A 20,981-nucleotide genomic window follows, 5' to 3' on the forward strand; every position below is an offset into this window, starting at 1 on the left:
GGACACGACACTTTCTGTTCTCTCTCCCTCCACACAGGTGAAGATCTGGTTCCAGAACCAGAGGATGAAGTGGAGGAACTCGAAAGAGAAGGAGGTGCTGTGTGGGAGGCCCTCGGCCGAGGAGCTCTCGCCGGTGAGTGATCTGAGGAGAGGAGAGGAGGCGCAGGAGCGATCGCCTCTCAGCAAAGTCGGGGAAACGGCCCGGGACACGCTGAGAACGAAACCATGGCATGAGCCCCACTCCTGTGAACAGTTAAAAAAACCCCACGATTCCTCGCACCAAGCCTTCACACAGAGATACTCCAAAATGGACACAGCAAGGGAACTCAACACCGGCAATAAAGAATCTCTGTTCCTCCACGTCCGTTCCACACATCTTCACTAAGTAAGAAAGAATGAGGCCCGGATTTAATCAGCCATTGTCCTTAACTCTGGCTGATGATTAAAAGCAAGAGTTGTTCTGTTTCTTTTCTATCACAAGCACAGTTTGACAAGTTTAGCGATCGCTAAAACGTTCTTGCCAAACTGAGTCTGTGAAGAAAAAATGTAATGCAAGGCTTGTACTTGTTTGTGAGTCGAAGTGACGGGCAAATAATTTAATCCGGGCTAAACATTAGTGACAAAGATAAATTAAAAAAAGATATCTCACTGTAAGTGTAGCAACTGTAATGTGTGTGCATTAGAGTTCCCCCTGATCTGGTTCCACGAAAGCCACAGTGATTCTTCTTTCTTCTTACTGGATCGATGCAGTCAGCTGGGTGAGCATGTAATTCACCTCGCCTGGTTTCTTGGGTCTGGTGCCGTTGCTGATTTTGAGGTGAAAATAAAAACCAGGAAAGACAGTGGCTCTCCACAACCAGGGCTGAGAATGCTGGATCCACGGCACGTTGACCAGTGGTAACCAATCCTGTTCCTTGAGATCTAAAGTCCTGCAGGTTTTCACTTCAATCCAAACAAAGCACACCTAATTCCAACAGCTTATTGAGCTTCTAATGAGTAGTCAGGTGTGCCAAATTAGGGTTGAAATGAAAAGCTACAGGTTGGTAGATCTGGTGTAGACCAATGAAGCCGTCAAGCAGACATGTGCTAATAGCAGGATTTCATATTGTGTCCTTGGTCATTTCTGTATTTGGTGGCAGTGTCCGGATTTTTACACACCTCTTGCGCAACAAAAGCTGTGAAAATTCTGATTTTGCTGTATTTTCCTGTATGTCAGAATTAATATTTAGTCATCAGACTTCTTGAAAGTAACTGAAACCCTACAGTCGGAAACCTTGTAGGATACATGGTGTCATGTGTTGTAACACTGTATTGTCATTGTTGACAAAACGCTAATTAAACTTTAAATTACCTTACAGAAAACTGGATCATTGATGCGAATGGGGGTATTGTACTTAGAACTGCACTGAAAAATAAGCATTGCTAAAACAAGAGATTGAGATGGATAGCCCCTCAATCGGTTTAACAATACGTGTTTTGTCGGTGACTCACACTGAAGAACACAAAGGGTCCTTTTAAAACCAAAGGCGTCCGAGATGGCACAAGCAAGGACATTGACTGTAAGCTACAGTATGAGCAAAGGGTTTGATAGTGATCTTACTTAACACGAGTTTACATGTTCACTTATGTAACGCCTCAGTCTTGGTACAGCATTTGTACACTGGCGATGAATTGCATAGGCGAGGACTTGTCTGTGACATTTATTATCACAGAAAATTCTTTTTAGGGGGGGCATCCATCTTACCCCGGCTTCTTCTACCGTCATGAGCACGATTACAACAGTGTCGCTAAAAACGTTAGCATAGATTAGGGGAACTGTATGCAGAAATTCACGCGAATCACGACACGACAAGCGTTGGATCCTTTCCAGACGTGAGCCTGCGGGCCTGGTCCATTTGCAAAAGTCTCGCACTGTTTTGTGTGATTCATTCAGTCAGAATCCCTCCCCTGGTCTAATGTGCATGCAGCACTGTAAAAAAAATATGGTTCTGAGCATTACTCATTGTCATCCCAAATCTTGAAGAGAATCCGTCTCATAGGAAACTGGCGCGCTTGTTTATGCCTCTGTTTCCGGCTGGCTGTGGCACATCTTTCATCGCCTTAAGCTCTCTGAATCTGCATGACTCTCAAGCCTCTTTCTAGATCTTTCCAGCGCTCCAAACCTTTTTACAAGCAGCCCTTAACCTCGAGTGTTATTAATTACAATCAGGTACATTGCTAAATGTAACCTAAGATTTACTAGTTTTCTTAGAATTCTCCATGCTTAAGTCTTGTTTTTTTATTGGAATTGTGTTTATGAATATTGCTCCCTTGTTGCCTCAGAACTCATTATTAAAATTGAATATGGAATAGTTCTTCTCTTGTTGTATATGGTTGAGGCTGCATATTCAGATTTCAATGACAAAATGAATCCGCTGCGAATTCATTTAAATTAATATTAATAATGGTACAGAATGAGGCTCATGTGTTTTAATAGTTCAATGACTCATCTTTTAGATTTAATTATATTTAATAAACGTCCCAGCAACAGCAATCCAACTGTGATATTAGAAACCATATATATAAACAGTAGAATATATGTTACATTTTGGCAGGCCCATTTCAATTTAATGGGTAGGGTGGAGGCTCAGTCACACACATATATGGTTTAGATTCAGTCAATGTTATTGACCCCAAACAATGTATCAATTGCAAATTAGCAAATTAGCAAAATCCTTTTCCTCTGTTTGGTGAGTTTATTTTGGTGAACTTGCTGAACTGTTGTTATTAGTACATTTTTAAAAACACTTGCTTTTAATTTGTAAAGTTACGGACAAAGTCAAGGCAATTCTTCATTAAGGAGAATTCTCTTCCCCAGTAACCTAATAATTAAAAAGGAGTTTAGTTGTTACTATTAAAGTGTTATATTAATTTAATTTGAAGGGATACTGTGTGTTTGGGGTAGCAAAAGGTGTTTTATTTTTTATTTTGGCAGGTCCTGGTAATGTTTCAATCTCATGCTTTACTAACTATATTCAGATATATTAAATAGGATTAGAATTGGTCTGGAATACACATATAAATGACAGGCAGGTGTCTCTTAATAAAATAAGAAATTAAGCTAGTGTATTTTTACCACTAAAATGAACTTGCTGTTGAACAAAAATGTTCAATGAAAACATCAAATGTATATATTTGCTGAATAATGACTTTATTTGTAAATTGTTCATTTATAAATAAAAATGCGGGCTTCTCTCTTACCCAAGAATTATGCAAAGTTCTTCAATTCAGACACTTGCATACACTATTTTTGGTAGAAATTCTGCTAAATATCTTTTAAAAGAACTGAAGACCACAGTACACATCATACTATACAAAAAACAATTTTGATATAATTTTGATTTCATTATTTTGTGTCACAACACAGCTTCCACTGAAACAAACCCACACTTTTCGTCTAACGGTTTGTCTGAATTTCTTCCAAGATGTCCCTCAGAACAGAACAGAGCACCTCTCCCCACACAGAAAAGAGCACCATGCCCAGAAACTTCATGAACACATTTTATAATAACAAATACAAGTAAAGGTGCAAATTTGACAAAAGTGCATAAAAAGGCAAAAATTGCCAGAGCATCATAGATGTGATTATTTTGGAATATTTTCAAGGTACAAATCCTGCACAGTATGCCTTTAAGTCCATTCTCAGTCCTTGCTCGTAGGCTTAGCATCCGTGTTCAGGGAACATCCTGCACTTCAGGATTCTCAGGAAACTGTGCACTTTATCGAAATCCCTACGGAAGCAGAGCAGGAGCTCGTAGTCGCTCATGGGACCAGTCTCTCCGTTCGACGAGGGGGGCTGTGGGTCTCCTGCCGAGGGGGGGCCACCCAGAGAGTTACTAAACATGCCCAGGAGCTGCATCTGCAAGGGGGAGCCAGAACTCAGTACTGGCACCCAGGGACCCCCAAAGCACAGTGTCCACCAGCACGCAGTACCACAGATCACACAAACACTCTGCTCAACACATAGACTGATACACCACTCAGGCATACACACACACACACACACACACACACTGCTCAACACATAGACTGATACACCACTCAGGCACACACGCAGACACACACACGCAGCTTAACACAGACTGATATATATCTCTCTCTCTCACACACACACACACACACACACTGCTCAACACATAGACTGATACACCACTCAGGCACACACGCACACACACACACGCAGCTCAACACAGACTGATATCTCTCTCTCTCTCTCTCTCACACACACACACACACACACACACACACACACACACACGCAGCTCAACACAGACTGATATATCTCTCTCTCTCACACACACACACACACAAAAGCTGTCTATCTAGCGGGGGAAGCGATTGCAGAACGGATGAGGGGTGCCTATGCATACAACTGATTCTGACGTTGTGCCACTGATGGATGTTTCAATTTAACTTACAGATATCCCAAATCAAAGCACCTGAGCTAGATTTTGGGGATGGCAGCATCCCCAGTAATCTATATATGGCTCGAATAATTATCCAATTATTACATATTATATAGTCATTATAAAAATAGCTCAACATCCCGCAGATATTTCTCATGAGTTCTACAAATTAGAACACGACGCAAGAAACACTGGCCTCTTTGCGCTTTAACGACAACACGTTTGCAGACTAAACGCGCTGCGGCTAAAATCGTGGCGAAGTCTCACCTTTTCCGCCACCTTCTCCACCCCGCCCCTCAGCTTGTGCGCCATGTTGCTCATCGCCCGCGCCAGGCCGCTGGAGTCCTCGCGGTGCGCGGCGTTCCGGTGGAACTGCGACAGCGGCTCTCTCCAGGCGAGCAGCAGCTTCAGGATCACCCCCGTCAGCTCCTCCCTCTACGGGGGGGGATGCAGGAAATGCACGGTGACGTCATGGACGGACGGAAACGTGCGTTTTGCGCGGATAAATTCAGTAAGACTGAATAGATTCGAATAACACGTTAGAATAACTGACTCCGTATTTAAAAAAAAAAAAACAAAAAAAAACCATACCCTTGTTTTTGAACTTCTTGTTATACTTTAACGATTACAATGCCACTCGAATTTGTCTGTCTCTGTTTTCTGGGTCTAGCAATGATTTATCATAAGAAAATCTTCTGCCTGTAAAAAACTGTTACTTAATTGATGTATGGACATGAAAAACACAATACATTTGCCAAGAATTAACAGCACTGTTGAACATTCGCAAATCCCTTGTGAGACTGTGCATAATGATTGTAATGTATTTAGGTGTCTGATTCTCTGAATTTTGATGTCATTTTCAGCTTCCTTTCTCTGCTTCCTAAAGTACATTTGTCATTAATGCCTTTTAAATATATTAGTTAATGATGATTTTAACGCTAATTAGTGTAAATTCATGGCCACACGGAGCGGCACGTGGGTGGAACATAATTCCTGTACTCACAGCCAGACTCTGAACATTCTCTTTCCCAGCAGGAGTCAGGATGTGGGAAGTGTGACATCTCCGATTGGCTCTGCCGATCTGATTTCTGCTGGTGAGAAGGTTTTGTTCCTTCAGAGGAGAAAGATGGAGGCAAAAACAAACAGACCATCAGAGAAGAGAGAGGCTCGTCCAAAGAATGAAGCGACAATCAAGCAATTTGACAACCTTGATGACGTCACAACTGTCAAATTTACCATTTTAGCATGTACGCAGGAAAAACTCCAGTGTTGATTCAACTCTGACAGAGTGCATACGAGTCCAGAATTTTACTGTGTGCCTTAGTGGCCTGACGAAATAGAAGCAGCGTAACACTACAGATACCTGTATGCTTTACAAAAACATGCAGAGAAACCGGACAGGAGAAGAAGACTCACAAACTCCGAGTGCAGGTCGCTGGAGAGGCCGTGTATCCGGGCGGAGTGCTGGATCACCCTGTCGAGAAGCTCCACGAGCGACACGGGCTGGCACCCCGCGTGCCCGCGGGCACAGACGGGCACAGAGCGCACCGCCACGCATAGGTCCCGGCACATCAGGAGGAGGAGAAGCACAGACACTACAAAAAAAAAAGAGTGCAGAGAAACAGAAATGATCTGCAGTTAGGTGCACCGTACCAAAATGAGGATCCTGTTTCTGACCTTTCAGCTGAATCTCTGGAATACAGCTGATAACCGCACTACGATAACCATAATTCTTAGAAGTACCGTGTTTCATGTCCTGGGACATTTGGCAGTGGTAGCGGATGTCCTGAGTGAGGATATTCTCCGAGCTGAAGCCAGGCAAGCAGATTGAACTGCTGCTATGACTGTGACTTAAATGGTCATTGGAGAGGTGGGGGGGGGGGGGGTTGGCAAAGTGCGCACGAGTTTTTGATTCGTCACAGGATCGGGCCTCGGCGTCAGTCCGCACCCCGGAGCGGCCATCACCAAATCAGGCGGAACACTGCGGAGAGTGCGTGCGTGCGCGTGGGGGAAATTTTGAGGGACTGTCATGCCCCCTCTCCCTCTCGGATGGATGCACAGAGCTGAAGGAAAAACCCTGACAGCCTCCAGAAAGAGAGAAAGAAGAAGAGGAATCATGAGATGCCTGCCTACCCACGGACAGCAAAATTTCACATCGACCAACAGTGGCAAAATCCGAAGAGCTAAACATCTAGGAAATTTCTCCTCCCTTCCCCTCCCCTCCCTTCACTACCTCTGATGCAATCACCTTTCATTTCTTAACCCCGGCGAATGAGTGACAGCAGTAACTCTGCGTACTCCTCTCCTGGAGCAGTGTCCATATCCTGTCAGAAGCAAAATCTCTGCCTGTGCTTTCCCAGGAGTCTTAGTGTTGTCAGGGACACTTCAGTTTTCCGGAGGCTGTGACTCTGGCAGGCTCATACATTTACAGATAACAACCGAGTTTCCAGTGTTCAGTATTGTGCTCAGGGGCTAGATGATATATTTGTCCACAGTCCATTGCGGAATTTCTCATTCCCAAATTAACACAAAACAAATCAGCATTTGAAATATACTGAAGCCACATTTGGGTGGACCTGTAAGCCAGCAATTGCATCTATTAAAATAAATATTTCATATTTACCATAGTTTATAATTTTAAAACCTTAATAAACCCGAATTTTCAAAAGATGTGATTTGTACATTTTCATGCAAGTTGTGTGTCTGGCATTATTTTAGTGAAATACAACAAGGAAATCTATGGAGAAAATGTTATTCGTGGGGAAAATAAATTTTATACTGAAAAGGAAGATTGAAATGCCATTTACTTTGGAAGAAACGTGCACAAATGCTTTGGGGTAGCGTCTTCCCGTTAATGCGTCATCCTCAAAGCCGGCAGCTGCATGCGTGCTCGCATGACGCTCGTATTTTTCTCGCGCATATGATGACGTTCGTAACTGAGCATAATTTCGGATGAATAACGCTCGAGTGGAAAGGCACTGAATTTGAGCTTTACTATTTGAGATATGCTACTGGCGTACAGTAGCCTATGACGAATGGATTTTCAGACATTAATTACAGTAGCAAAATTGTATTTGAAAATTATCTGAATTATTACCCAAATTAATTGACTTTTGAACATTAACTGCCATATGATATTAAAGATTTCCAGATCTATTAGGACATTAAAATAGGATCATGCAATATTAATGTGCAGAGACAAAAATATGCAAAAGTCATAAGAATTAATTTAGAATCCAATGATTTTATATTGTAAATACCAATGCATCTGCAATGTCTGGAGTAATGTCAAAACTCAATATGAAGTTGTGAACCCGTTGTTATTTTTAAAACTTTCTGACCACTTATTTCTGCAGTATTTTTGAGTCATTGTAGTGACTGGCAGCTGAACATGTGCGGTCAATTATAGTGTGCCAAGCTGGAGTTTAAACCTCAGGTGTAAACCCCTAGACCACAGAACTGCATTGCAATTTGAACAGCTAGATCCTTATTTCATAGATTTGGGTAGCTGTTCCAGTTGTAGTGCAGTTCTGTGGTCTAGGGGTTTATGCCTGAGGCCTTATCACAAGGGAGACTAGAGGGAAACCTGGTGGAAAGGTTGAAACAAAGGAAAACGTCAAGAATCCTCTTCAACCATGAATTGAAATAATCTGCATACAAATGAATAAAGTGGATTAATTTCTCTCTCTCTCTTCTCTATTCTGACAGAAGAAATGATCTCATGGGCAGGATCCAGTAACCACCAGGCAAAGACCAAAGGGAAACCACCGAATCAAAGAGCCCATAGGCACACCACTGCAGATGATGACTAACAAGGAAGACAGTCCAGATACACGACTGTGGATTTTCACCTTAACGCGATGCTGGTAATAACCATAGATTCAATTCTGTACTGACTGCAGGAAGGAGACCTACAGCTCACATTTCAGCCCCCTGCAGACTGATGGTCCAGGGCCCTGCGATGCTGGGTCAGATACGAATAAATGTTCTGAACTTGTGCTGGCCTAGAACTCTATAGCCTCCTTTCTGTTCGGATATCTGGGCCATTTCCATAGTTTTCACGACCAAATTAAAATTCAAATGTATCTAGTTATGTCTAAAGAGAGTGATTTTTCGCTTATAATTTTATTGTACAGTCATGGCAGGTGCCTACATTTTAAGGCAATGTGTAAAACGAACACTGGATGGCGCCTAAAACACACAACTGAAAATTAAGTTATAGAGTGACATGGATTCAAAACCTGCTGGTTCGTAAAAGTTGGTAAAAGTGTGTTGAGAGTGTGTTTTACGTTCACTCTCAAAATTAGTACAATTATAGTAGAGCCGCAATACATCGTGCTGTATTTTAACATTAGCAGTGGTTTATAATTGCCAAATTTAGCTTGAACTTATGGCTCTTACAGTAGTTTTTGTTTCAGTTCCATTTATTTTTGTTCTTGTGTACGATGGCCATGTGTGAATAATGCTATGCTGATTTTGACCAATAAGAATGGCTGCATATGTTGAGAACTCATTTAAAATATTACACAGGTGCTATGAGTCACTTCTAGTAGCTTACTTTCTGTTATCACAGTTGAGAATGTAAACTGTGACTTCTGCAGTCACTTATTTTAATCAGTCTTCTTGACAATAACATTTCAGTTTTTTTAGTCAAATCCCAAAGATTGAATGCATTGTATGCTTGAAAGGATCTCTTTAAAAAAAAAAAATTAATCCATTTCTAAAACAACAGTGAGCGGATGGGATGGGTGCTGCAGTAATGAGGCTTGGCAGTCAATGGCTTGGCCTGTGTTTGGATTGAGAGATGACTCTTTTCTCAGGAAAACACTTTGGATGATTGCACAACATGCCTTCCATCAACTTTCCTTTTATATCAGAAAATAATTCCGATATTTTGTGGACCGCATATTTCTCAGTACGCCTCAGCTTGAAATTCTTTGGCCATTTACTCACTTTCCTGCTGTCTTGATAAATTAATGTGGTTATTAGTGAGGATCGCTTCAGAAAGGCTTCTACTTCCAATTTACTGAGTCATTGCAAGGAATATAAACTTGAGAAACAACTCTCTTATTAAACAGAGATCAGGTGCCAACCTTTATAATGCATCTCATTAAAATGTGTCAGTATAAATATAATTGAAAAATAATTTAAAAAATAATTGATTGTGCTTCCTGTGCAATTATGATTATCTGCCTTACTAATGTACTCAAACTCCCAGAATCCTCTTTCCGCCCTGCAGGTAACCTGAACCCCACATGAACACCTGTGAGCAGCAAGCAAAGGCGAACTGTGCTGACAAACTGCAGGTGTGCCAACCACCCGTATCTATGGTAACAAGCTGTTCTAACCCTGTAGGCCAACCACACTTCTCTTTACATTACTGCACATAATACTGTAATAATGTAATATTTTTACTTTTTGGTACGAAGCTATTGTTCCTGTATGATAGCATTTTATAAGCCCACATGGGCTGGGCACCATAGCTCTGTGTTTTTTTGTTTTTTTTTCCCCTCCCGTAGAGCTGATATTAAAAATCAACCAATCCAATAAATTGATATACCCATATTTTAATAAAAAGTTAATGGCCTAAATGGTTTGAGACAGATTACATGCAGTGAAGTCTCTTTAAGGTGCTATCGCCACGTATAATGGCCGTTCTTGTGTAAAATTTGGTCACAGTCAATAAAATAAAATGGCTGCTTTTGTTGACACCCCCATTGAGCAGATATGTGTTGTTATTTTTTCACAGCCTCAGAGTTGGCTGCAGAATCACCACTTCTGCTAGCATTCGCAGGTTTAATGAGGCAACCATTCTTTTCAAATGGCAATAAGTCCAGAATAAGACACAAATGGCAGCTATAAAGTATTTTTTAAATAATTGATGTAAGTACTTTCCAGGCCAGAGAACAGCTTGCTGTTCACATACAGCATATTCACACGCACAAAAAATAGCAGATAAATTCAGACACAGTGTGCTACACAATGTTCGCGACAGACATTTTTTCTTGATTTGACTCTCTACTCCACAATTTCAGATTTGTAATCAAACAATTCATATGGTGTGCACATTCTCAGCTTTTATTTAAGGGTATTTTTATACACTTTGGTTTCACCATGCAAAAATTACAGCATGCTTTATACACAGCACCCCTCCCCCCATTTCAGGGCACCATAATGTTTGGGACATATTAATGTTACGTAAATAGTAGGGTTTAATAGAAAGTAGTCATGTTTAGAACTGTGTCACATATCCTTTGCATGCAATGACTGTTTGAAGTCTGTGTCCCAGAAGCATCACCAGGTACTGAATATCTTTTCTGGCGATGCTCTGCCAGGCCTGTACTGCAGCCATCTTCAGCTCCTGCTTGTTTCAGGGGTTGGTTGCATTAAGTTTTCTCTTCAGCATATGAAACACATAATTCAGTCGGATTCACATCAGGTGGAAGATTTGGCCACTCAAGGATTTTCAAGTTCTTGGCTTTGTAAACGTCTTTGTTGCTTTAGGAGTAGGCTTGGGTTCATTGTCTTGCTGTAAGATTAAGCATAATGAAATAAATTTGGAGGCATTTTCTTGAATTTGAGCTGCTAAGATGCTTCTGTAGGCTTCAGATTTCATTCTGCTCCTGCTATCAACAGTTATATCATCAATGAAGACTAGTGAACCACTAGCTGTGGCAGCCATGTATACCCAAACCATAACACCCCTACCACCATGTTTCACAGATAAGGGGTGGGGGGGGGTGCTTTGGATCTTGGGCAGTTCCTTTTGGCCTCCACACCTTGTACTTGCCATCACTCTGATGACTCTTTTAGGTGCTTCTTAGCAAATTGTAACCTGGCCATCCTGTTTTGTGGCTAACTAGTTTGCATCTTGCAGTGTAGCTTCTGTAGTTCTGTTTGTGAAGTCATCAGCAGACAGTAGTCACTGACACATCTACGCCTGCCTCCTTAGGAGTGTTTCTGATCTGTTGGACAGATGTTTGTGGGTGTTTTTTTTCATTATATTATATATAATTTTTCAGTCATCAATTGCAGAGGTCTTCCTTGGCCTACTAGGTGCTTTGCGACTACTGAGCTTACCGTCAGTGCTCTATTTATTCTTAATGATGTTCAAAACTGTTAAATTTTGTAAGGTTTGTCTAATGTCTCTGACTGTTTTTTTTTCTTATTTCTCAGCCTCATAATGGCCTCCTCGACTTTCATTGGAACAACTCTGGTCCTCATGTTGACAAATGCCAATAAGACTCCAAAGGCAATCAAATTGAATTGTGAATTGTGAATCGTTTGATTACTAATCAAGTAATGGAGTGGAGTACAGAGCCAAAAAAAAATAAAAAAAATAAAATGTCTTTGTCCAAAACATTATGGACCTCACTGAAAATATTATAAATGCACACCAGACTGATGGGGGTGTCATCAGTGAACTTAATATTGTGAATCAACTGATCTTTTTCATCCTGCTCTCCAACCGTTCCCTCAAACACACTTCCTACTGTAAGGTTCATTAGCATTTGTGTGCGATGAGGAAGAGAGGGAATGGTAGGAGGATGAAAAAAGAAAGAGAAAGGTCAGTGAAGGTCACTGAAGCCTCTCGTTTCTCTTCCTCTGGGCTACAGGAGGAAATGTACAACAATCTGAGCGAGCTGATTGGTGGAAAGCCTAGCAGAATGCCGATGACTTGCAGCTTTCCGTGCGAATATTCATCAGCAGGTAACCCATCCACAGCCCACTGACACAGACAGATCTTTTTCATTCCATTAACCCTTTACCTGGCAGCTCAGTTTCTTTTCGTATCCAAATACATCTTATTTATTTATTTTGTTCATATTTCTAAATGCATAAGTACATACTGTAAATAAACAAGTAATTAAACAAATATGTAAAAATACGAATAAATAATTAGATAAATAAAAAAGAACACCTACTTGGATAAAAGAAAAAAATATGTTTAACAGCCAGAATGGTCCAAGGTGCGTCAAGAAGGGTCTCTACCTGGACTAAGCTGGACTAACCCCAAATAAGGAGAGCTGGAGTACACAAAACTCGGAAACCTGTTTAATAAAACAGGGTGACCGCGTGTTAGGTAAATAAGTAAATAACGTAGATTTTAATGCGTAAAAAGGTCAATCGTTCAGCTGATCTGCCGGTTAAAGTGAAGGGGGCAACAGAACGTTTTAACCGGGGGAAGCGGCCTTTGGTATAAGGAGGGCAGAGAGGCCTGCTGTTTATAGTTATAGCTGAGCCCCAGTTATGCGTTAGTGTGCTTGCCGATGCAATTCGGGGTTTTAAAGACAGACACATTCCTACTGACATCATCATTTGGCTTGCCAGTGGTTGTAGATGTTCTTGTGGAGTCTATGAATATTATCCCCGCTCCGTTCAGTATTTTAAAGCCGCCAGATGGATGTGAAATAGAGAAAACTATCTCTAGGGTAAAAACAGATTTATCCCCCTTTCAATACATTGATTTATCCATTTATATTGGTCAAGGTAGTTGTAGAAAACGCGTGGTTCATTCACTGTGAGTCAGTCAATCATGTACTGACCTTGGCTTGTACTGGCATGCCATGTAATTGAATGTGATTTTTTAAAACTCTCGCAAAGAAATAGGCTACGCATCTAGGCAAAACGACGTGGTGAATTCTGAGAACATGTCAACGTTTGTTTCAAAACAATGTCCTGAGTATTTTCCCTTCATATGTAGGCGAATATTATCATAGACCATCGCAATTTATCACGCAACCTCCTTGGAGCGCTTCATTCGGCAGTTGCAAGTGCTCTCCACTTGCAATATATGACTGGGAGCTGAAGTTTAATGAAACTTCTATGAGCATATAATATTGCCTTAATGTTATATACGCAGGTTTCATAGGTTGGTGTCGTGTGAGGGCTTTTATTGCTAAGAGAGTCAAGATCTAAATTTGCATAGCGGAGGGAGAAATCAAAGCAGTCAGCACAACCTTAATTGACTAGGCGAAGGTGGTGGTCTCGTTTTTTTTTTTTTTTTTCCTTCGATGAACATCACAAGCGTTTGGCTGGGATGCTGGACCAGAGAAGTATGTCCAAGAGGGTTTAGACAAAGGGCAAGACACAAAATGTATATGTATTAATGTTGACGTCGATTCAATGTGCTCGTGCATAACATTTCATATTTTATAATTTAGGTAATAAGCCTACCTTGACAGCTGCCGCTTTAGTATTTGTTTCTTCCTCTCCTTCGTGAAGTAGACGGTGATACCACTCACAACGTTAGAGATGATTCGCCAGTTAAGTCCACAAGGGGGCCGGATTTTATGCGGCTCGCCGCGCCTCGCTTTCCTCAACCCTGGGAATCGTGCTCACTCGTCGCGCGCAGTACAGCCTGCGCACAGGAACGCTCTAAACCAGTGCACCTTGCTTTAATGGGGATGGAACGGATGCCTTCTGTCTTCTACTGAGCGAGATCGAATGGAATATATTGTCTTTGCCCCTTTCCGCTCGATTTGGCGTTTAAAGCTGAAATGATGGTCTGTCAAATATTTGGGGATGCTTAATACTTCGCTGGTGTGACTGTCTCGCTTATGTGATTCGTTTCACTGTATCGTCTATATTTTGAAAGTGCACGGAAAAACATGGACTAATTTGCTTTTGCATTCATGATGGGATTATTAAGATTTTGTTTTTTGCTCGGCATATTTTGCATCTTTTCAGGTAGGACCACGGGAATCTTTATGTGACTGTCCGTGCGGTTATAATCAACCTGCATCATGATTTCCTATCCAACTAATTCTCCTCGTAATTTCTCCACGTTATAATGATGTAATGGCCATTTTTTTCAATGGCATTACTATGTCACTAATGTGATTTTTAAAAACTAATAGAATCCATAGAATTGTACATTACGTGCGTAAATGTATGTTGTTTTAATGGTTTTGTGGTTGTATTAGAAGATAGATTTCTGTCTTTGATCGAAAAACTGTTTATATTTTTTTAAGACAGCTAATTAGTCTGCGGTCAATCACAATTTTTGAAGATAATATTTTTTCCGGATGTATGTGTGTTTGTGTTTGTACTCTGAAGTTGTAGGTTTTGGGGTCGACCCCACTTTGCGCATCAACGTTTTCGATGAAATTAAGCTTGGCGAGTCGTTTTCTGGAGTTTCTCAAGTCCACGGATTCCACAACGAGAGTAGAGCTTTTTTGTTTCAAGGTAAGACTGGTCGAAGTTGCATTTCACAAATGTGCATATATGCTCGTTTAAAGCGCCGTCAATAGCCATTTACTTTTCTTTGAATACGCTATCTAAAATGGGTGCTAAATTGCTTGGCATGAACTCTGTAAAACACATTGTTAAAACAAATATACGGTATGGGACTTAAACGAGGTATCAATTAAACAATCAAACAGTTACTGAGAAAAATTATATTATTATATAAGTGCAGCTTCTCAAAAAATGGACCATTTTTGCCCTAAAACTAAGTCTTTATTTATTTATTTATTTGTTTATTTATTTATTTGCTGAAACAATGGTTCTGTAGCAGTGCCTAACTGACTGGAACCGGATGATGTAAACCCACACCTACAATTAATTGCTCAACAGACATAGAGTGACGCCCAGTGAAAACACCATTAATTCAGGCGGGTTCAGTAGCTTCTTCCTCGCGGATGGCTGCTAAAGAGGTGTGTGTTGGTTGGGGGGGGGGGGGGGGGATTGAGGAGGGGGGGATTAGGGTGCTGGTTCTGCTGCTGGCAGTGGTGTTGCTGGGCCTGTAGTACTATAGGATCTTCCGTCAGGGTCACTTATACACGATGCCCTGTTTACTGATAGGAGAGATGTGAGAACAGTTAAGCTGAGGTCCTCAGAGTGCAAGCTCAGTCTCCTGTTCCTTTTGAAGATGGCAGCATTAGTGAACAACTTAGCTAGTGCTTTTGCAATTAGATTTTTCAATAATGTAGCATGGAATATTGAGTGTAGGTGGTAGATTATCTCGCTGTATAATAGTTTGGTATCTTGGCTAGTAACGCAGTTGTGGGTTTGATTCCCAGGAGTGGCATGGTCATTATACCCTTGAGCAAGGTATCGAACCTGAATTGCTGCAGTGAAATATCCAGCTGTGTATAAAAGGATTGCATGTGAACAAGAAATGCAATCTGTGTGAGCTGCCCTGGATAAGAAGGCTTGCTCAGTGTAATGTATTGGTTGTTTTTTTATGGCTTTAGTTATCCAACAGCGTGTTCTTACATCTTGTTTTTAAGTTTTTTAAATTTCTGGAGACCTAAGGGTCACCTGAAAAGTGGGACATATTACCCGTATTTGATGATGACTTAACATGAAATAATCCATGTTAGAGTACACACAGGGTTGCCTTTTGTCTTCGCACTTGGAAGAGCGGACATCCAAACTTAAGTGTTCTTCTCTGGGCCGAAGAATCGCTGAATATATTGAAAGGAGGGCGGTATAATATTTGCCTTGGTTACCTCAGCTCGCGCATCATCTCTAGGACTGGCTATGGCGCTCTTTTTTCTTCCCTCTTGTCGGTCCCGCTGTCGCTTCGAAGCGGATTACCTTTCAGCGGAACGTAAGCGCATTCAATTATCAGGGAAATTCCGCGACGGGATTTACGGCTGCGCCGCGTGACATTGCTCATTCGGGGGAGAGCCTCGCCGGTGGTAGCCCATATTTCGCCCCTGTGTCTTCTGCTCCCGGCTGGCGGCCGCCGCTGGCTCTCTGTCAAGAGTAACGCCAGCGAGCAGCTTCGGGGGGTTTGACGTGCGAGATGGGTGCGCGGTGGTTAATACGGGGGCAGCTCGGCCGGTCCCGGAGTTGATAAATTGAATGCCGAGTGATTCTCTGTAGCGCGTTCCCACGGGACAGAGAGCTCCCCGTGTCTGGCGGAAAGAATCCATCGACAGCGGCCCGCTAGGACCACACAGAGCGGTATTAAAGAAGAGGCCACGGGGACCGTTGCGATAAGGCTGCATCGCTCCTGGATACATCAGTCTCAGCTAATTGGGGCAGGTGGATCAGCCACAGCTTTCTTTTTTTTTTTTTTTAAAGAAGAAAAGTCAATTCACAGCAGGGTCTGCTGTTCTTTCCTGGAGGGAGAGTTATTAGAAGTCGTCAGGATTATGCACGTCCTCATGGTTTTTTTTAAAAGCTATTTCACAGGAATCTCTTTTTTATGAAGAACTCATGCTCATTAGTAAAGATGCTCTCGGGGTATTGTTCTTGTGTGGATGTCCTTGAGTTTTAATGAGGCGATGCAAGTCACATGTTCCCTGAGTCTGATTAGAGCTCATCTGTCTGCAGGTGATGCCTTGCAGGGTCACCCATAAGGGATAGGGCACAGTTACTCACACCTCCATGTTAGGACCACCTCTGTGTTCGGACTCTTTGATAATAAAGGAAGCCAACAGGTATCATACAAAAACCTGAGCCATGACACTTTGGAAATATAGCTCTGACCTTCAGCGCCGTGTAATGAATCACCTAATGATGACATCACTGTGTCATTGATATCGAAGGTATCAGAATGTTTCCGGAACCCTCTACGTCATCGCTTTGCTTTTCATTGAAAGCTCGAATGCTGTACCTGCTTACTTACTCTCTGTTAGCCTCCATGGCGTAGCCTCTTAGAGAGTTGAGGTCATGCTAACCTCTGCAGCATAGGGGGTGCCCTTGGTAAAACATGTAATTTATCCAGCAGATTGGCTCTTCACTGGGGGGAGGGGCGGGAATCACCTGAGTGCACATGGCCTCTGTAGCTACAGCACGGATGTCACTTTTCAAATTAAAAGCTGAATAAACGGGAAGCAGGAGGGTGATATTTCTTCTGCATTGCCTGGTAACCATAACAACATACAATGCAAATTCAACTGAAATGTGCATTTCTTGCAATATTTTTGTTTTTGTTTTTATGTTTACAGCAAAAAGTATAAGTTCATTTTGAACAACCATTTAATTAAAGTACAGCAGGACTTCTCAGCTCTGGCCCTGGAGAGCTTCAGAGTCTGTTGGTTTCTGCTTTTTCTCAGCACATGGTCATTTACTGTATAGCTGCTGATTACAGTTACCTTAATTCACCTGGTTTCTGGGGTTTTGAGTGGATGGTAATTATAGGGTTTGAATAAAAACCAGCAGACCTTGAAGCTCTTCGGGGCCAGCGTTGGACAGCCCTGATGTACGGTATCTTCAGCTGATTGGAAAACGATTAACGAACAACAATATGGTAGTTAATAAAAGGTAATATTTCTTGCTTGAAATGCTTCATACTATTACTGTTAAAACAGGTGAGGGTTAGAATGTAATGTTTTGCGACGTGCCAATTACTGACACATCTGAGCACTCTGACCTCTCGTATGTCCTGAACCAGACACTTCCTTTCTTACTATCTAACAGCAAAGGGGGCTCTTATTCCATCTATGTTTCAGCATTTAGCCGACCCTCATATTTAGGGCGATCTCTTCAGACGACATTGTTACATACAATCTATTCACGCAGCTGGCTATGTTTACCCAAGCGGTTGCAGTTTTATGCGACTTGCTCAAGGGAACAGTGGCAGTGTACCTACTGGTAATCGAACCCGTCGCCCAGCTCTCTAACCAAAATGCAATATTAATATGCTGGAGGCACATCTGTTTAAAATGATAATCTGCTTTGACTAAAACAGGAAAAAAAAAACAATTCTAATGTTATGGCCTCTGAGAGTACTGGACTAATTCTGCGCTGTGCATTTCTCAATGATGCTTAAAATAAGTGGGTATTTACTTTTCAATTGTTGTCACATTGTTGTGACTGCATTATCAAGCCAGAGTTATTATTTTTTTTTATTGCGGCACGGCTGTGAAATAATTAGTTTCAGATATCATTTTTGGCTTTCGCACCAATATTGTTGTTTTTCTGTTTTGAGTACAGTTCAAGCACCGGTACCATTTCCACCTCATTAAGCGCAGACGCGGTTCCGGAGTTAGAAATGTTCTTTCTCGGAGTTGGTTTCCTAATCGTCTGCGTGGTTTGCACACTGTAGCCCTGCCAGTTCATTGCCTTTCCCAGTGCTGGCACAAGAACGAACCCAGCCGAGACTGAACCGGAGCGAAAGCAATGTTAGCGACGAGCATCTGTATTCCGACAGGTGACTAAAGGTGACCTTTAGCTTTCATCAGCGTTGATGCTGGTGCAGGTATTGCGTTTTTGATTTTCCTTTTTTTTTATTTTTTATTGGTGTCGACGTGCCGTGGTAGCCAACGAGGGCCCGTAACCGTAGAGATGCTGGAGCTCTGTAGATACGTAGCGTAAAAAAAAGCGTAAAAAAAAACCCTTTAACGAGAAGAAGAGGCTGCCGCAGCTCAGCCTGACTGCGCTGGAGCCGATCCCGCTCGTTTAGTCCTCCCCGGGACCCTCCGTCGAATTCCCCGCGCTCTCGTTAGAATCGCCAGAGAAATCACAACCGGCCCGGCTGCTGGTTTCCTGCGTCCAAACGAGGACGACTCACTTATTTCATTCACAAATCAATAGGCGAATCAATGCATCTTTCTTTTTCCCATTTTAGGGAAATAGCTTTTGCTTCTCCGCCATGAAAAAGCAATCAAAACCATGAAAGTACATAGTACATAGCAATGCACATAAAATATATGTGATATTTTTATTATTGTACATTAATATATAATAAAAATGGGAGGGGATATTGAAAAAGGAAATTGTGTGTGTGTGTGTGTGTGCGCGTGTACACTTACAGGCCACTTTATTACATACACCAATCTAATACTGGGTAGGACCCCCTTTCGCCTCCAGAACAGCCTGAATTTGTCATGGAATGGATTCAACAAGGCGCTTGGAAACATTTCTTAGGGATTTTGGTTCACGCTGACTTGAGAGCATCACGCTGTTCCTGCAGATTTTTCGGCCACACATTCATGCTGCAAGCCATCTGTTCCACCCATGTCCCAAAGGCACCCTATTGGATTGAGATCTGGGGACTGCGCAGGCCATCGGAGTAAAACTGGACGTCAGTGTCAAGTTCACGGTACCAGCTTGTGATGACGTTCGCTTTGTGACACATCGCATTATTCTGCTGGAACTGTCAATTTGAAAAAGGGAGGAATGTGGTGATAAAGGGATGCACATGGTCTGAAACAATGCTATGTTATGTGTGTCAAGGAAACATTCCTTACACCATTACACCACCACCACCAGCCTGCACCGCTGACACAAGGCAGGATGGATCAAAGGATCAAGCTATTTATGCCAAATTCTGACTCTACCATCTGCATGCCACAGCAATGAACAAGATTTGTCAGACCAGGTGAAGTTTTTCTGATCTTCAGTCATCCAGTTTGGGAGATTACGTGCCCACTTCAGCCTCATCTTCCTGTTCTTAGCTGGCAGGAGTGGAACCCCAGCATGGTCTTCTGCTGCTGTAGCCTATTCTACGTGTTCAGCATTCAGAGATGCCCTTCTGCACACCACTGTTGTAAACATCTGTTTTTTTAGAATTTGTGGCCTTTCTGTTAGCTTGAATAAGTTTGTCCATTGTCCTCTGACCTCTCTCATTAACAAGCCCTTTCTGGCCATTGGACCTCCACTCACTTGATGTTTTTTATTTATCACCCCATTCTCTGTAAACTCTAGAGACCGTAGTGTGTGAACATCCCACAAGGGCAGCTGTTTCTGAGATGCTGCAACCAGGACGTGCGGCACCAACAATCATACCATGGTCAAAGTTTCTTAGATCACGCATCTTAGCCATTCTGATGTTTGGCCTGTTGTGGGGATCAGTACCATATCTGCAAACTACATTATAAATATTGCACCTGCCGGTATAATCTTCTTTTTTGCTGATGACCAGGTAGCACGGTATACACAGGTATTCTCTTTTTCTGACCCCGATTATTAACTACAAACCATTTCTGGGTTTTAAAAAAAAAACTTACACGACTTTCCTTTGGCTGAAGATTAGGCCTCACACAGATGAAAGGAGGCAACATTAAGCAGTCTGAGCTCAGCACTAATCCGTGTTAGCCGCTATGAGACCATTAAAACTATATGTCCCCAGGATAAGATTAAACAGACAGTCTGCTGTCCATCGCTCAATTTCCCACAAATGATAATGGGGCCCTTGGTCTGTCAGATCTCTGCTCCATTGTGCTGCATTTTAAAAGCACTTCTTAAAATCTTCTGTTCTTCTTCATATTCCAAGAATGGTCTGGACGTGTGTTTGCATGTGAAACACACGTCCAGACCATCTGGTATCTGTTAAGGTGCTGTTCCAGTGTGTGGATGGGCCCCACGGTCTGGTATCTGTTAAGGTGCTGTTCCAGTGTGTGGATGGGCCCCACGGTCTGGTATCTGTTAAGGGGCTGTTCCAGTGTGTGGATGGGCCCCACGGTCTTGAGCAGCTTGAACATGACTGAACATTCCAAATTAGGGAGAATTATTATTATTATTACTATTTTTTAAAGAAGGTTATTTCCAACACAGACTTTGACCCATGGCTTTTCTTGAGTTATGAATTTGTCTACAGCAAAGCTAAGGCTAAGGTAGGGTATGCCACAACACATT

General features: G+C 42.1%; 3 protein-coding genes across 16 annotated transcripts in view; 2 read left to right on the forward strand and 1 right to left on the reverse strand.

The window, feature by feature from the left end:
* Positions 1 to 8,283, forward strand: part of dbx2 (developing brain homeobox 2) — a 98,819-nt gene extending 90,536 nt beyond the window's left edge. For 12 of the 13 annotated variants that reach the window (XM_064344735.1, XM_064344734.1, XM_064344737.1 and 9 more), the window contains one exon: positions 38 to 2,351. In XM_064344735.1, coding sequence (XP_064200805.1) covers positions 38 to 385 — 348 coding nt within the window. In that variant the 3' untranslated portion in view covers positions 386 to 2,351. Of the gene's footprint in view, positions 1 to 37; positions 2,352 to 8,153 lie in introns of those variants that run through there. The other variant, XM_064344738.1, reaches the window with a different exon arrangement.
* LOC135259874 (prolactin-like) lies at positions 3,170 to 6,291 on the reverse strand. Its single transcript, XM_064344750.1, has 5 exons — positions 6,189 to 6,291; positions 5,862 to 6,040; positions 5,449 to 5,556; positions 4,713 to 4,880; positions 3,170 to 3,898 (listed from the first exon to the last, which is right to left on the reverse strand). The coding sequence occupies exons 1-5, from the start codon at positions 6,208 to 6,210 to the stop codon at positions 3,701 to 3,703; spliced, it is 675 nt and encodes a 224-aa protein (XP_064200820.1). The 5' UTR covers positions 6,211 to 6,291; the 3' UTR covers positions 3,170 to 3,700.
* The window catches only part of LOC135259869 (protein kinase C-binding protein NELL2a-like), a 71,715-nt gene continuing 58,912 nt past the window's right edge, over positions 8,179 to 20,981 (forward strand). The window contains exons 1-3 of one of the 2 annotated variants that reach the window (XM_064344731.1): positions 8,179 to 8,311; positions 9,685 to 9,751; positions 12,062 to 12,155. In XM_064344731.1, coding sequence (XP_064200801.1) covers positions 9,701 to 9,751; positions 12,062 to 12,155 — 145 coding nt within the window. In that variant the 5' untranslated portion in view covers positions 8,179 to 8,311; positions 9,685 to 9,700. Of the gene's footprint in view, positions 8,312 to 9,684; positions 9,752 to 12,061; positions 12,156 to 13,795; positions 14,136 to 14,504; positions 14,634 to 20,981 lie in introns of those variants that run through there. The other variant, XM_064344730.1, reaches the window with a different exon arrangement.

This window comes from Anguilla rostrata, chromosome 7 (genome assembly GCF_018555375.3).
Source record: "Anguilla rostrata isolate EN2019 chromosome 7, ASM1855537v3, whole genome shotgun sequence".
NCBI classification, from domain to species: domain Eukaryota; kingdom Metazoa; phylum Chordata; class Actinopteri; order Anguilliformes; family Anguillidae; genus Anguilla; species Anguilla rostrata.